The sequence below is a fragment of the Amphiura filiformis genome, chromosome 9 (genome assembly GCF_039555335.1).
Source record: "Amphiura filiformis chromosome 9, Afil_fr2py, whole genome shotgun sequence".
NCBI lineage: Eukaryota > Metazoa > Echinodermata > Ophiuroidea > Amphilepidida > Amphiuridae > Amphiura > Amphiura filiformis.
The window spans coordinates 62,577,653-62,595,022 of NC_092636.1; the positions used below are offsets into that span (position 1 = coordinate 62,577,653).

General features: G+C 36.4%; 1 protein-coding gene across 1 annotated transcript in view; it reads left to right on the forward strand.

Moving 5' to 3' along the window:
* Positions 1-17,370, forward strand: part of LOC140160214 (neurobeachin-like) — a 411,951-nt gene that overhangs the window by 192,637 nt on the left and 201,944 nt on the right. The window contains 2 exon segments of the mRNA XM_072183491.1: positions 946-1,181; positions 1,765-1,931. Coding sequence (XP_072039592.1) covers positions 946-1,181; positions 1,765-1,931 — 403 coding nt within the window.

A 17,370-nucleotide genomic window follows, 5' to 3' on the forward strand; every position in this document is an offset into this window, starting at 1 on the left:
GGCAGTGAACACCAGCTTGTTTAGTTTAGTTTAGTTTAGCATCAACAACCAATTTCCTATTGGACCAATATTTTTTAGGGTAGCATGACTAAGTTGAACATATTTGTAGCCGTGGCTATAAGCGGTAGTCAGGACTTTGTGATTATTGACTACCTAACATTTTGTGTCCTGAGCAAAGATAATTAACCCTGACGCCGTAGTTGCGTTTTGGTGAGGGGAAGGAAAGATTTTTTCAATTCAATTCAAAGTAGTTTATTCACATATGCTTTTCCATCTTAGAAGGAAAAAAGAAAGAAGAGAAAACTTTTTTCTTGGGTGCGGTTTTGAACCACCGACCCCTCGGGTGCCAGACACATGCACAGGCCTACCTTGCCACGAGGGTGTAGCTTTGCCGGCTAAGCTTTCCGTGACCGTATGACTATTCTCATGATGACACAGTCACATCACGTGGGATACCTGCTGTGCATATGCTTTGTGAATTGTGTTTTTTTATGTTTGGTACGTTATGGTTAAGCATGAATCAAATTAGGATCACATTATTGAAATATGATATTATGTTACTGAGTTTATTCGTGAGCAGAAATATATTTCGGTGGCAAGCAGGAAAAACCTCCTATGTACTTGTGGCCCCTAAACATGTTTAAAACAAAATTGCCAAGAGGTTACATAGGAGGTTTTGCTGTAAACATCTTTAAGGGCCTATGACATAGGTTTTTTGTCCTGCCCAATAACGATTTGTTTTGTACTTATATTGGAGTTTTACATATGTTGCTGACTTCAACCATACCCGAATGTCCTTATATTATATTTTATTGTATTTATTACATGCATATAGATGTCTACAAAAAGTGTGTGTGGTGTAGAAGCTCCTTTATATTTAACATGAGTTTCATATGAAACCAAAGTTAATATTTCAATTCATTTCTATTGCATTGTATCTTTCAGGTCTCATTAGTATGAAATCATCCAATTCAGTCATCGAGTTGGTCATGATGCTTTGTTCACAAGAATGGCAGAATTCAATCCAGAAACATGCTGGTTTGGCATTCATAGAGTTGGTCAATGAAGGGCGCTTGTACTCGCATGCGACTCGTGATCATCTATTACGAGTAGCCAACGAGGCCGAGTTTATTCTCAGCAGACATAGAGCTGAGGATGTCCAGAAGCATGCAGAATTTGAGGTAATTGTTAAGCTTATTGATCAAAAACTGTACTACATCCAGTTCAGATTTTGTGTAATTAGAATGAATGAAAGTGTCATGCTAACAGCAATGGTTTCCAGTTTGAATTGTTAAAGCTTGGGTCTTTTGTGCCACCATTATGTTTGTGTTTTCGCCCCTTAAGAAAAGTTAAAATTTGTCAATGAAATTGTTTTCAAACCATATTTTTAAACCCCATAATAATATAACTATTCTGTTGGTCAGACTGTTGTCATTACTTGGCTGGCTATTCCGTTGATTTCCTCAACCTCCCTCTGACACTGGGGTGAAAGATTACTATTTCGGTGAATGGAAAAGTTAATATAACTTGAAACAGCAGCCTCATCTTTTTATAATAAAGTTCAAAGTTGTAAAAGATCATCCTGTTTTATATTATCTCAATTTCTGCTTGAGAGAATATTAATCCCTTGTGTCAAACCAAAAAGAATAAATAGAAACTATGAACTCCAATTGCTGACAAATTTGTTACCAAAATACCATTAATATATTTTTAAATAGCCAAAATTTAGAACTAACAAAGTTTTTCCCAATTTGAATTTGTTAGTCATTGTGTGCCCAATCTGCCATGGAGTGCAAAGAAGAAGAGAAGATGTGTGATCATCTCATAACAGCAGCTAGGAGGAGAGACCACATCTTTGCCAATCAACTACTGCAGAAAACCATCAACATCCTCACCAATAAACATGGAGCATGGGGAGGTGTTATTCAGAGGTAGGTACAAATAGTCTTAGTCTCCATTGTCAATATGAGGCATGGGATAGTATAATTCAGAGGTAGGTGTGATATGGATGAAGAAGTTTATGGCTCAACATTTGTCTGTGTCAAAAATCACAATCTTTTTTTAAAGCGATGTATGCCATATGATAGGAAATGTTCGGAAAATTGCAAGAATGTCAATTTATTAACGATGTTTTTGGTTCTTGAGTTGCTTGTTGAAATGTATTAGACAACATGTATTGTTGATTATAGATTAAGAACCATAAGACCAACTAAGAGTTTTTTGTCGGGAAAAAATATCTCATAGGACACTCGCACAACTTTTTACAAAAATGTTACTAAATGTGAGCAAAATAGAAAATTCAGCCCCAGACAGACGCTTGTAATTTGGGGCAAAAACTGTTGGAGTCTTAGTGACAGACATGACTCTTTCTATTACCCTGAGTATGCAAATCATATCACATAAATGTGGAAGCAAAAAGACTCAAAATTTGGGCAGCTGTTCTTGATTGCTTATGTTATGTGGTTTCCGTGAGCATATGGGTGGATAGTTATAGGCGAGAATGGGTGGGATTCTGATTATCTCTTGTTGTGGGACCTGTGCATGGTGAAGACACAGGCAGACCTGTGCTAGCTCTGTGACTAGAGATAAGTATTTTCCCACCCAAAACCGAGCATAATAGTTGCGAGTATGTCATGCCCAAGAGAAATAATATTGAGAGTGAAATCCTTTTTTATTCTTTCATACCATAGCCCTAATTCCTGCGGGTGGTTTGGTTGGAGGTACCCTCTGTGTTGCACAACCCCGCCCCAGTCTGCTGAAGGTATCAAATTTGATACTGCAACCAGCGAAATATGCATCACTACTGAACTTGTGGCAAACCAATGTATATCCTATCTATCGTGTCCTACTGGTCTTGTGCAGAAGAAAACTAAAACATGTGAAAGGTACAATTTCCATTAGGCACAATTTGCTGCTACTGATTGCCACAAGTGATGCAATGAAAACTTGTAGCATGCAGCAGTGAAGGTACATGAAATATTTGCCCAATTTTAAAAGTAAAAATCAGATTAGGAGAACTAGTACAATCAGAAATATGCAGAAGGTATATTTTATTTATTTAACTGGTCACAAGTTATGAAAGAAAGAATTGTGTAACATGCAGTGAAAGTTCATGAAAGATAAGATTAGCTAAATTTCTGAACTCTGATTAGTAGAACAAGTGCAGTGCTCTATAAAATAAGCAGAAGGTATATTGTTCTTCAATTGGTTGTGAGTTATATATGTATAAATAATGTAACAGACAGTTGTGAAGATGTATCAAAGATGACAGTGTGAATTTCTGACAATAAGGCTAATGACCTGCACACACTAGGCTATGAGGTCACTTTGAATCATTGGAAGGAGGGAGGAGTCCTGGTGAACATCCATCCACACCACAAGACCTAGCCAAAGATGAGGTGAGCTGAGGCCATGGTCATTGTAATGATGAGAACACAAATTAACTGACAATGTTGTTTTCTGTCAGTGTGCAGAGATTGATGGGAAGTAACAGATGTATCAGGGCACAGAAGTAACAGGGCACAGTAGTACCAGATTTATTAAAAGGAATTGTAGGTCTGTTTTAGGTCCCATAAGAGGGGGCATATTGCTAATGTATGACCGTATTCACCTTTGTTTCTTCATGCCGGTGTTATGAAAGTTGGTAACTAAATTATGCGGGCACTTTTCCAATGCAACAAACGTGGGAGCTAAGTTTTCGCCGCGACAAAAACTGACTACAGTTTTTCCCGCTGCAGAAAATGTTGAAGTAGGAGAATGAATCCCCAAACAATGCTGATCATTAGAACGGAAAAGTGCAGCCAACAACCAATGCTCGCACCAGAGAACCAAATGTTGCTGCATCAGACTCTCTATTGTCCTTAAGCTAATCATGAGAAATGTTGCTAAGTTTAGAATGTTTCACTCCCATTTCTTGGTAAATTATATCATGTTTCGGAAAATTCCGACGTTTCAAAAGCTACAATTACTGTATGGTTGCTTTCATTGATTTTATTTAGATTTACTGAACTAAATTGTGGATGTACTTAAATGTTATGTTGTACGCTGCATCTCAAAATGATAATAATACTTTATACCATTATTTTATATCAATGTGTAAAGTACTAGGAATAATAGGGTGGAATTAAGATAATTTTAAAAATTAATATAGTGATCTGTAATTGGTGGATCATATTTGGCATATAAAATGTTCTACCTATGTTCCATTTGTAAAAATGAAATGTTTTGAGGCCTGTCAATTTAGTTCCTACAGAAGCTTGGGCATGTTTGGTGTGCAGTGTAGGCTTCATGTGAACAATGTGACATCAATTAAAATTTTATTCAGTTCATTTCTCCATGGCCAAAACAATATTTTGTAACAGTGCTAATGTTATGTTCTAAATGGGGGCGCTCTTCGTCTTAAAAACGTCTTCGCTACTGCATATCCTCGTCAGCTCCTCTTAATGGAGTCATGATCCTTTTTTTCCTCCCTCTCTTTCTTTTATTGAAATGTTTTTCTCTTTGTGAATCTAAATCATCCAAATGTTATTTGCATAAACTAGGGATATCTTCAAATAACAAAGTAATCTCAAATTGAGTTAATAATTGATTTGGTGGATATTGTAAGATGGATAAGTGAGCCATGGGCTAGTCTAACCAATAGTCTCTTGCGCAGCTGCTCATGAAATAATCATTAGCTTAATCCTGCTATATCAGTCTGTCATATCAGGAGGCAGGTGCAGACTTTGATTTGGCAAGAGTCTAGTAATAGAATACTGATGAGGAGTAGGATGAGTGCTGAGTCAGGGGCTATTATCATGTCATATTAAGGATGATCCAGGATGATCTATTGAAGCACAAGGTAACTTGGCCTGGCTTGCTAGGCAGGCAGGGCTCTGTGCACTAGGTTAGTTATATAAGTAAAATGGTCATTGGCCTTACTTGTGAACTAGTTGAGACTGTCTTGTCTTAACTTTGATGTTCAACCACAAATTGAATGTGAATAGTGACTGAAATAGTTGACTTCTTTTGAAAACTTTGTTTTTGACAACGTTGCTGTAAAAAGGAGAAGGTAGAAACATCAATGATATAAGAAGTAAACAGACTAAAATAATTCAATGATTGTCCACAAAAACACACTCTCCCCCCATAAGGTTCATATATCCTATTCTTAATGTATCGTGGAAAAAGCAAAACTGGGAGAAAGCGTTGCGTTATGGTTATGGTATTTGGTGAATCATCACAATCAGAACGCATCCAACTAGGCCAGTTACAGCCGAATCTGGTGTAGACCTATCCGCACTTAGATTGTAACATCCACCAATTATCTTTGCAGCTCCCCAAATTCCATTGGGTGTAGGAAGTTTTTGATACCTAAACAACTAATCACCAATTTTTTTAAAGTAGGAGGAAACCGGAGATCCCGGAGAAAACCTGTGAGAGCAAGCATGAAATCGGGATAAACCAAATGCACATACAGTCCTTGGGCACGGCCGGGGCTTGAACCCGGGACCTCGCTGGTGCAAGGCGAGGGAACTACTGCTGCGCCAACTCGCTCTTTTTAATTTCTCGTCAATGTGCGGGGTGCATGCACAGCTGAAATAGCAAAAAGCCTTATTCAAACAAATCAAACTGCTGTATGTTGCTCTCCCTGATGTAATTAGCATTATAAAATGTTACCAGGTATATAGGTGATATGAAAGAAACATTCAAGCTTAATGCATATGCATGTCTTTTCCTTCATGATGAATTCAGTGACAAAGTGATTTTGTCTCGCAATGCATTGAGTTCAAGTCACCCTGACATCAGCCCCCATTATCTCCATTTGTAAGTAGCTTTTGTTTAAGGTAAAATCTCACCTCCAAATCCTAGGTCATAACCACATTTTTAACTTTCTTTAATCCACAAGCCCCTGGATGCAACACAAATTGTAGGCCTAAAACAACAACTGTTGATGACTGCATGCCAAGAGATGAGTATCTATTGCCTTTTTAACTAATATCTTATCATGCAAACTTTAATAATCCAATCGGTATAGACATGCATGTATCAGCAAAAAGGATGTATATGGTAAGGTGGCTGTAGCTGCCTCAAATTCATTCTTTTAAGTGTAAATTATACTTTTGAGAAGAGCACTTGAATTCCAGTGGCAAGATTCTCTTACACTAAATTTTCATCCTGGTCAGGCAATGCTGTCAAAGCTTTGAGACAGCACTTTAATGTCCGCATCTATCTGGTGTCTTTAAAGTTGTGCATGTGAAAATCAGGGATTTGGGATTAAACTCGCACGATTTGAAGCTGCACCCAATGATATGCGCACTGACATCAGTGCCTCACCAAGGTGAAAAATTGTAAAGTTCAAAATCATGCCCAATCTGCATGCAGTAAGTGTGACAATTAGTTGATTCTCGCCAGTGAGTTTGTGAGAATCAATTTCAATTCATGCAAGTCTAATGAAATTGAGCCCCTGGGATATTTGCTTCTTTGCCCTCTTTTCAGACGCCTTTCTTACATAAGTGTTCAAATTGTTATTAGCTCTTCAGGACTGTCCCAGGCCATGAGTATGATTGTCCCAGGCCATGAGTATGGGTACAGGTCCCAGTCCATGATTAGAGTACGGGTCCGAAGCCAAAATAGGACATTAGTACAGGTCCTGAGCCATGGTTACGGGTATGGAAATTGGGACTCGAGTATGGATACAAGTACGGGTATGGGTACTACAAGTTTGGTGCTCTCACACCACTGTATTTCAATCAATCCGTGTAGTAATGAGATTGCACCTTCAAACCATTAAACATTAGCTTTTGCAAAGATTGATCTAAAGTGCACAAAAAATATTTTTATAATACAAAAAGCAAAAATTACACAACTATCAACAGTTAATAACAGCCAGTAAGATGCAGTGCAAAGAAAAAGGCGGAAGTAAATGTAAATCATAAAAGTGAGTTTTCAGCATCTTCTTGAATTGATTGCCAGATGAGGCTTCCCATATGCTAAGGGCTGTTAATCCAGATGGATGGTCCAGCAACTGTGAAGACTTTATCACCAATGGTTTTCTTGCAGATGGGAACATTATGAAGAGTTTTATCCAAGGCTGATCTTATAACAGTACCACTTGCAGGAGTTCAGGCTGATTGTATCAATGAACTATGGTTTGAGCTTGTTTCTTTGATCAATAAATATCTTTTCCTTGTATTCAGTGTTCTCAGTGTACAACAAGTTATTTCACTCCACTTACAAAAAACAAAGGAGCAACCCTACTATGACATGACTATTTACAACATTAGAATTACATGGCAGCTATGAATTTTCCATCTGATGCATGCTGCTTGTGCATCGCATCTAACTATGTGTCATTGTTATAGTGTTAATGATGTCATATTATATGTCATATCAAACCATTTATTGTGACACATTAAGGGTTGTATACATTGCGATCTGACAAACTTCATTCCAAGGTAAAGGACGATGTGATATACTTATATGTCTAATTGGGGTAATAATCCAGTTCTTCGAGGTAAAATACAACATGATATGTCTAATTGGGGTAGTAATCCAGTTCTTTGAGGTAAAGTACAACATGATATGTCTAATTGGGTTAATAATCTAGTTCTTTGAGGAAAAGTACAATGTGATGTACTCGTATGTTATGAATATATGCTCATGCATTGACTTTGACCTAATGTTAAGCACATTGGACGACCTGATATGTCTAATTGGGTTAATAATCCAGTTCTTTGAGTAAAAGTACAATGTGATGTACTTGTATGTTATGAAACTATGCTCATGCATTGACTTTGACCAAATGTTAAGCACATTGGACGACCTGATATGTCTAATTGGGTTAATAATCCAGTTCTATGAGGAAAAGTACAATGTGATGTACTTGAATGTTATGAATCGATGCTCATGTATTGACTGTCCAAATGTGTAGCACACTGGATGACCTGATATGTCTAATTGGGTTAATAATCCAGTCCTTTGAGGAAAAGTACAATGTGATGTACTTGTATGCTATGAATCGATGCTCATGCATTGACTTTGACCTAATGTTAAGCACATTGGACGACCTGATATGTCTAATTGGGTTAATAATCCAGACCTTTGAGGAAAAGTACAATGTGATGTACTTGTAAACACATAAAAAGAAATAAGACCCCCTCTGAAAATTTTGTCATAACATCGTAAAGTAAAACTTTGTACCAATAAAACTTACTTAGAAATAATTATATGGTTGTTTACTAAGTGTTTTGTGAAAATGAAAGATGTCCATGACTTCATGGCTGAATGAACCCAAATTGAAGACAAAAACTGCCCTTTCCGAAAGTCGCAAAGTAGGCCTATGCTTGTTAACTGCAAGGCATATATTGGGGCAAGGAATGGAACTGGCCATCTTACAACTGACTGTGCTGAACTCTGCACCAAGGAGATTTGCATGGCTGAATGATCAAGAATCGATACACATTACAGTAAATGTTCACTTGGTGAGGATTTTAAACTGCACTAAAACATGTGCGGTTTTTCATTAGTAACAAGCCATGAATCAACTTTTGTGACAAGCATAGGCCTACTTTGTGACTTTTAAAAAGGGCAGTATTTGCCTTCAATTTAGGCTCATTCAGCCCTGAAGTCATGGACATCTCTCATTTTCACACAGCACTTCGTAAACAGTCATATAATTATTTCAAAGTTAGTTGTATTGGTACAAAATGAAACCATATAATGTTATGACGACATGTTGAGAGGGGGACTTATTTCTTTTGATGTGTTTATGTTATAAATCGATGCTCATGCATCGACTGACCAAATGTGTAGCACACTGGATGACATGATGTGTCTATTTGGGTTAATAATCCAGTTCTTTGAGGAAAAGTACAATGTGATGCACTTGCATATTATGAATCGATGCTCATGCATTGACTGACCAAAATATGTGTAGCACACTGGACAACCTGATATGTCTAATTAGGTTAATAATCCAGTTCTTTGAGGAAAAGTACAATGTGATGTACTTGAATGTTATGAATCTATGCTCATGCATTGACTTTGACCAAATGTGTAGCACACTGGATGACCTGATATGTCTAATTAGGTTAATAATCCAGACCTTTGAGGAAAAGTACAATGTGATGTACTCGTATGTTATGAATCTATGCTCATGCATTGACTTTGACCTAATGTTAAGCACATTGGATGACCTGATATGTCTAATTGGGTTAATAATCCAGTTCTTTGAGGTAAAGTACAATGTGATGTACTTGTATGTTATGAAACTATGCTCATGCATTGACTTTGACCAAATGTTAAGCACATTGGACGACCTGATATGTCTAATTGGGTTAATAATCCAGTTCTTTGAGGTAAAGTACAATGTGATGTACTCGTATGTTATGAATCTATGCTCATGCATTGACTTTGACCTAATGTTAAGCACATTGGATGACCTGATATGTCTAATTGGGTTAATAATCCAGTCCTTTGAGGAAAAGTACAATGTTATGTACTTGTATGTTATGAAACTATGCTCATGCATTGACTTTGACCAAATGTTAAGCACATTGGACGACCTGATATGTCTAATTGGGTTAATAATCCAGTCCTTTGAGGAAAAGTACAATGTGATGTACTTGAATGTTATGAATCGATGCTCATGCATTGACTGACCAAATGTGTAGCACACTGGATGACATGATGTGTCTATTTGGGTTAATAATCCAGTTCTTTGAGGAAAAGTACAATGTGATGCACGTGCATATTATGAATCTATGCTCATGCATTGACTGACCAAAATATGTGTAGCACACTGGACAACCTGATATGTCTAATTAGGTTAATAATCCAGTTCTTTGAGGAAAAGTATACGTACAATGTGATGTACTTGAATGTTATGAATCTATGCTCACGCATTGACTTTGACCAAATGTGTAGCACACTGGCTGCTTAATGTAAGTTGACATAACTACAGAATATCCTCTACACATTGTGTGTAAGGTTAGGGATAGTTAATAGGGGTTGTTTAAGGTTAGGATCTGTTTAGTGTATATAATGGGGCATGTTCAGGGTTGTTGCTGGGAGTTGTGGAAGGCTATTGCGACGGGGTACTTATTTTTTACTGTTCATTCACTCCTAGATAATGGGAACCAATCAGAGCAAAGGTTAGTAAAATACTAGCTGTACATAAATATTGTATATTTGGATGCATGCAGACTCCGCGTAGTACTTGCAGTGCTTTACGACGCATTCATTTATCTTGCGAGTTGATACATTTATATTTATGTGTATTTCCCAACATGTTTAGTTACAATTTAGTTATAGAAATAGCGAAAAGTCACATAACCAGACACAACCTTAACTTTATAGTTGGATAAGGGGGAGGAAGTTGTAAATAAATTAAGAAAACTATTAGTCAAGCTAATTTATAATACAAATTGGGTGAAATGTGTTATTTTCCACATTTAATTTTATGGGTCAATGAACCGTGCAAGCAACACACTAATGTAAAAGCTTCATTTTTTTGCTTTTGCTTTATTTTCATGTCCTCTGCATTGCAAAGTGAAGCCAAAATTCAAACATCAAATATTCATATATTGAGAAATATATCTGTAGAAACCCAACAAAGAACTGAAAATTAAGAAAATTGATCCAAAATAAACCTATACATGTGAACACGAAAATATGATCTTACAAAAATTCACTCCTTTAACAGTAATAGTTGTGGCTCTGATTTGAAAATTTACAGGAAGCGCCATATTGGCTGTTAATAGGGCATATAGAATGCTCACACCTCAATCGTGTTTGACAGCAAGGGGGGTCACAATATCCCGTATCGGTTTAACGAGGTTTAACCACCTGCCCAGCTTGGAACCTGATCCTAATCAACTCGTGAGTGATGAGTCTAGTCGGTCAGTTAGACCAGTAATTGACTGACCAGTAGTCCCTTGAATCATGACATACTATTGGGCTGCACCTAGTAGTTGCCACCCACCCCAATTGAGGTATATGCATCTTTCGAGAGTGGTAAAAACATTGTTAAATAAGGGGAAAGTAGAAATCTGAATTTTATCTATTGATTTGAAAATATTGAACATTTTCATTTTCAGACCATATCTGAAATCTAGCTGCATTTGAGAGTACATTCAAATTAGTAAAAGCAATAAAATTACTGGTAAAACATAAGAATGCAACTTACAAGTTTGAAAAGTTGGTGGAATTGGGGTACTGTTTGAATTCTGAAAACTTGGTACATTTGGGTTCTAACCATATAGTTATAACCTCAGCTATCGAAAATCTGGCAACACTGTCAGAAACCAACTACTATCTTGCTGGAATTAGTCAGTGTCCATTTGACAACTCGGCCCTTTGAGTTTAAAAGAAGCCAAATCATGGATGATTTTCACTTGTGTCAAGTTTGATCATGGAAGAAGTAACTTTGAAGTGACTTCATTGAGTTTGAAATATGAAATTGAGTGGTTGGGGATCATGTTTCCTTTGATTTCAATATGGATGTTATAGGTAAAGTGATAAGGTAGTCCTAGGCGGGATTAAGTGCTAATATACTGTGTCTCTCACTGGACTTGGAATTTTGAGTGAAAAGGAAAATAAAGAGCAACAAGTTATTGTTGAAATGAAGAAAATAATGAGATAATAAGGTAATGCTTGCAAAGTATTTAATCTTAACTCAATAAAATGGGTGTTGGTAACATTTGTATACGAGGGTTAGTCATTTGTGCAGTGGTGGTAAATCTTGTTGTGTGTGCATATGACATGGTACATACAAACTTTGCCTGTAATGGAAAGGAGTGAAGGGGGTTTCTCAGTGATAACTGCCTTACATGGATTTGCTTAGGGTCCCATCACCATGCTCTGGCATAACTATGGATCAAGACTTGTAAAAAGTCATGACTCAAAACTTTTCAAAATGAAATGACTCGACTCAGATATTGAAATTGTCCCCATAGAGATTGTACAGTGACCCAAGCTATTGCTAGAAATGACTTGACTCAACCATGAAATGACACGGCTTGTTGCAACTCTATCAAGTGTTACCCAAGTCTCCTACACACACAATAGCTGTAGGAGTAAGCATTGAGGGTTAGGATAAGGAACCTGAATTAGAAACAGGGGGATTAGGGTTAGATGGTAGAGATTTTGGTATTGAGATCAGTGCAGGGAGCTGCATGGGATAGGGATTAGAATTTGGTCAACTGCATTACTTGTTTTTTCAGAAATTTTGGGGTATGGCAACAAAATACCTATTGGAGAATTGGATGAGCAGATAAGTTGATGATGGATCAGGATTCTGAGATATTTTTATATTTCTAACACTTTAGTCCCTATTTTAATTGCATTTCCAACTCCCTTCAAAATACTGTTTTCTATTTGCTGAGAGTAAATGAATGTCTGACCACAAGATCATATAGGCCTATGAAGAAAACCATGCTGTGTCATCCTGGTATACATTATGGAAAGTAAGTTCAGTGGTAATTATCCTCATAAGTGACAGGCTAGTGACTTCTTGCAGGACATTGCACACCCTAGTTGCACTTTCTGAAAAGTGGTGCTTTACACCTCATCCAAGCAATGATTGGGTACACACACATTTTTGAGTGCAAGAGAAAGAAGAGTTGAGATGGTGTTTTTGATTTGTTTGTTTTGGTTTATATAAATCTATAGTTATCTATGACATTAATTATTGGAATAGAATCAAACCTTATGGCTCAATCTTCAGACCCAATTCATATGATTAACTCAGACAAGCTAGCTTACATGCTGTAATAATTTTAAATGATTAGAGCCAAATCTAGATATCACTGACAGCTAATTCCTTACCGGGGGCATTTATTTGAGGGGTGAGGCGACTATTCAAGGAAATACAGTATGGACTGTTAATAGAACAATTCATATTTCACCAAATGAAAATATTCTTTCCATTGAACAAATAAATACACTCAATATTTGCTTTCTGAATGCTAACTCATATAAATTCCTTTTCTTCCACTTAATTTCATAAATCACCAGGAAAACAAAATAAATTGAAAAATATCTAAACTCTATTTATTTTAGCGAGTCAAGACTGATCAACATTGCCATGGTAACTGTGTGTGAGTGCAATGGAAAATGGACTATTTAACACATGCATAGTACAATTGTCTTTGTTGTAACAAAAATAAGCAATAGTAATTTGACTATTTGACACACGCATAGTGCAATTGTCTTTTTTTGTAACTAAAATAATCAATAGTAATTGGCCAATCAAATGACAAGAATCTTTGTATGAGTTTGTTGAAGGTATTTTTTGCATGGAAGTGTCATTGCTTTCAATTTTTAGAAAAAAACCCTGAAATTTGGAAAAGAGCATTGCCAAAAGCTATGTAGCCTAATGAGTTGAAGCCTATATCATTGTGCTACAGTATCATATAGGTAGCACAAACTTTGAGGATGACTAGCAGGAATATGATAACTGACATTACCAAGAAACAAAATAGGGGGAGATTTATCCATTAAATGGCAATGATTGGAAGCAATTGAATTAGTGATATATCCTGATACGATCTTCTGTAAACGCTTAGGAAATCCCCCTCAGACCTGAAGGTGATACAGCTATTAATTGAATTGAACAATGTTTTTAATTTGCAAATGTTGCTACTTTCAATCAACTGTGGTCATTAATGCTGGTGTGCGTGCTGTTTCTATTTGGCAAGGGAATCATGCACTTGAGTGAGATTCAAAATGTGATCTTCTTGTCAAATAGTGCAGACTTCAGTGGCGGCAGCAGGAATTTTTTTTTTTCAGGGGGGCATTGAAAAGCATTTACAAGCTGGTTGACCCAATGAATATACTACTATGCTACTTCCAATAAGTTGTGAATATCTGAAATGCAATTATGCATTTATGAGCCTTATTGGTGATTAAAATTTAATACAATTTAGACAAAAACAAAACAAACAGTATTTTAACTTTCAAGCAAATCCAAAGATCAATAAAAGTGAGAATGAAAATGATTTTATAAGGAAGGGAGAGGATTCAGAATTCTGTTCTGATATACTCTGAAAATCATGAACCTCATTTTAACTGCAGGTGGAGGGAGGGGTCACCAAAACTAATGGGTCTTCTCCAATTTTGGTTTCCTATTTGGACTAAATTGGGAGAATAGTAATCAAAGTATCTTATGACCCTGTTTCATTGTTTTTACAATTTTTTATATGTTTGTTTGTTTTGTTTTGCTTTTTCTTACTAAAATTTAGTTAGTTTTCTTGAAACACACACTGTAGGAGCCTTTGCAGAGCAGAAGTTCCATAAAGTGCACAGAATGGTGCAAGGAAGTAATACAGGCCACAAAGTAGTGTCCAGTGGCCGGAAACTAGTGTCCATTGCTGGTCAGCGACAGACACCTAACATCTCAATCACCCCCTATTACAGGCATTAGGATCAATTTTCATTTTCCTTATCTTCTTGATATTCTGTTAATATAATGAAATGTGACACCGTATCTATCAATTTTCAGCTATTGGTCACTTTGCTAGGTCATTGGTCAGTAAGGCACTGGTCATCTTACTCTAAAGTAATAGTTTATATAAAATTGTCTATCTTTGGAAAAAGAGGAGAAAATAGTTGAGATATCCTTGAGATGTATCCTGTAGTCTCCACCCTTTAACTATACTCTGCAAATGCTTAATCTGCACCTGCCTACAAAATGTAGTATTCATTATTAAAGATGATTAAATGGTTAAAGAAGGCACCAGAGGAACTGAAGAGGGCTTTCAACTATCTTAAAATTGCTGAATATGAACATGACCTTTTTGACAGTCTTAAGTTCATTATTCAGACCCTGTGTGCCCTATCTGTGTCTGTATGCCAGTTACCATTTTATCTATCTGCCTCTTTAGTCTTTTTCCTGCCATCTTTCACTGTCTGGCTGTCTCTATCTGTCTTTCTGCCTCTTTTTAACTTGTCACTATTGCTCTTCCATACCCTCTGTTTGTCTGTCCCACACTCTCTATTTCTCTCTGTCACTGGGAAGACCATCAACCAGGAACACCCACTAACTTGGACTTCACTGTCAAATTGTGAACCTATAAATTTTGATAGACCCAGCGAACCATTAACTGGCCCTGTATCTACTATCTAGTGGACTTGCTTTAAACACATTTTAGGTTTTTGCCCTCTTTTGAGGTAGGTGGGTGGCTAAGGTGGCAGACCGTGGATGTCCACGGTTGGTTGTGTGCCCACATTTTATTGGAATGTATTTAATTTAATGGGAAAATGTGCATGTTTGATGGGTATTACCAACTCACAATCACAATAGCAAGCATGGACACAATCAGTACCACACCCACTTGAATATCCAACTATTTCATATTTATATGATGTATATAGCTACTAGAGCCCAGGCACTCTGTAAACATAAAAGTGCAGCAGGCACCCGTTCCTTGTTGCTAGTTCTTGAAGTGCGTGCACAGTCAAAACCTCTCACCGTATGTTAACGTAGCAATTGAAAAAGGAAATCCATGATGGCAAACATAGTAACGAGAGATACTGATGATAAGTAGAGTGAAACATATGTGAAAATCCTCAGCAAAGTCAAATATACTGACAATCATGATTGTCATCACATGCTAGCTAGATAGCCATGTAGTACATCAAATCAAGTTGATGCTCAGAAGGTCAACAAGTTTTTGAAAAAAAAAATCATGCAATATTCACTATTTTTTATTTAGCAAAATAATTACTTATGCAACTTCTTTTGTAATTTCCAAGAAATTTGAATATTAAACTTGCAGATTGTCTATAGCTCTTGAATATGGGAAAAAAGGTTTGTCTCAGAAGACAGTGTTAATATGTTCTGAGGGGATTTTTTTCATTTGTCAGTGAGAAAATCAACAAATTTTGTTGTGAAACGACCAAAAAGAGGCCAAATTTTTGTGTGTGGGTATGTGCATGTTGATTTAGTAAAAAACAGCATGTGTCAGCTTGGCTATTTTTGCATTTCTTTTGCCTATATAATGTGTCCAAATATGAAAATGCACCTGAAGTTTTACTACTTAAGCATACCTTAGAATACATATGCATATTGTATTTCCTCGAATAGTCACCCTGATGGGGCGTTGCATTTTCCAAAAGGGGGCGTTTATTAGAGGTCATTTTTAGAACTATAATTCCCGTTAAAATCATTAGATAAGCTTAAAACTCGCGCTGAAATGACGAACTGTGAACTATTACTTCCCGTTCATTTCCGGGATTCCGATCAGATTTTTGCCAAGATAGCATGGAAATATCAGCATTTTTGAAACATCTTGCTTGAAAAAAAATGCTGGGGCGTTTAATATAAAGGGGCGACTATTCAAGGAAACAAGGTATGTGATGTGATCAATCAAAATGTGTCGGATGTACGGAATATTGATTTTGAGATACACAAAATGTATAGCCAATAATAGCATTCAACTTCCTTTTCATTTTGTTTGTTCTGAGCAACGTACACTAAAATTGCCATATCTATGGAACTGAAGGTCTAATTATTATGATAGGGTTTTCAACAAAATAAAGCTCTGAGAATGGCTCATGTAATGAAATTGAAAACTGAATTACAAAAGAGACAAAAGGCAGACACCCTCCACAAATTGGTCTTACAATAATACATGTCTGTATAGCCACCTGTATCAGTAATATAGTTGCTCAACTCCAAATGTTTTTGTGGAGGGTGTCTGCATTTCATCTCTTTTGTCAAAAAAACACAAATCACTTACAGTCTTATATGCTTGTAGACAGAATTCTACGGTATGTCATACAAAATGCAGTTAACATTTTTGTTAGTTGATTGCTTCCCTCAATTTAAAACCTCTGTAGCATTAGTTTAAGTGGTTGTCAATTGGTTTATGAAATTGTTCGTGGTATGTGGTTCAAATTGAACTTCCTTATTTCCTGCCCCTTATTTACTCCTTCATGCTTCGGCCTTGCAGTGAATTCTTTAAAAAAACCAAATGTGGTGATTTATGATATATTTGTTTTGTGCAGTTCATTACATTATTTCAGAACATTGTTGTACTTTATTTGTGGAATATATTGCCACTTAATATTTTATTTTAATATTGGTGAGTTGAATCGCTTACTTGTTTGTTTGCTTGATAAATTCTTGATTGGTTGATCACAAAGAAGTAAGGTGCATAAATTGGTACCATGAAGTTTTCTATGTCAGAAAAAAAAGTTTTTGGACTTAAAATGATAACAGGACATTTTCATTATTTCATGGCTATTTAAAACCTATTCTGTAACCTCTATATTGAGACACTGCCTATGATTTTGCAAAACTAGAACTAGATATTAGCCTTTCCTTCAAATTAATCCTAAATTAATTCCAAATCCCAGGGAAATCCATCAGTTGATGCACTACCATTC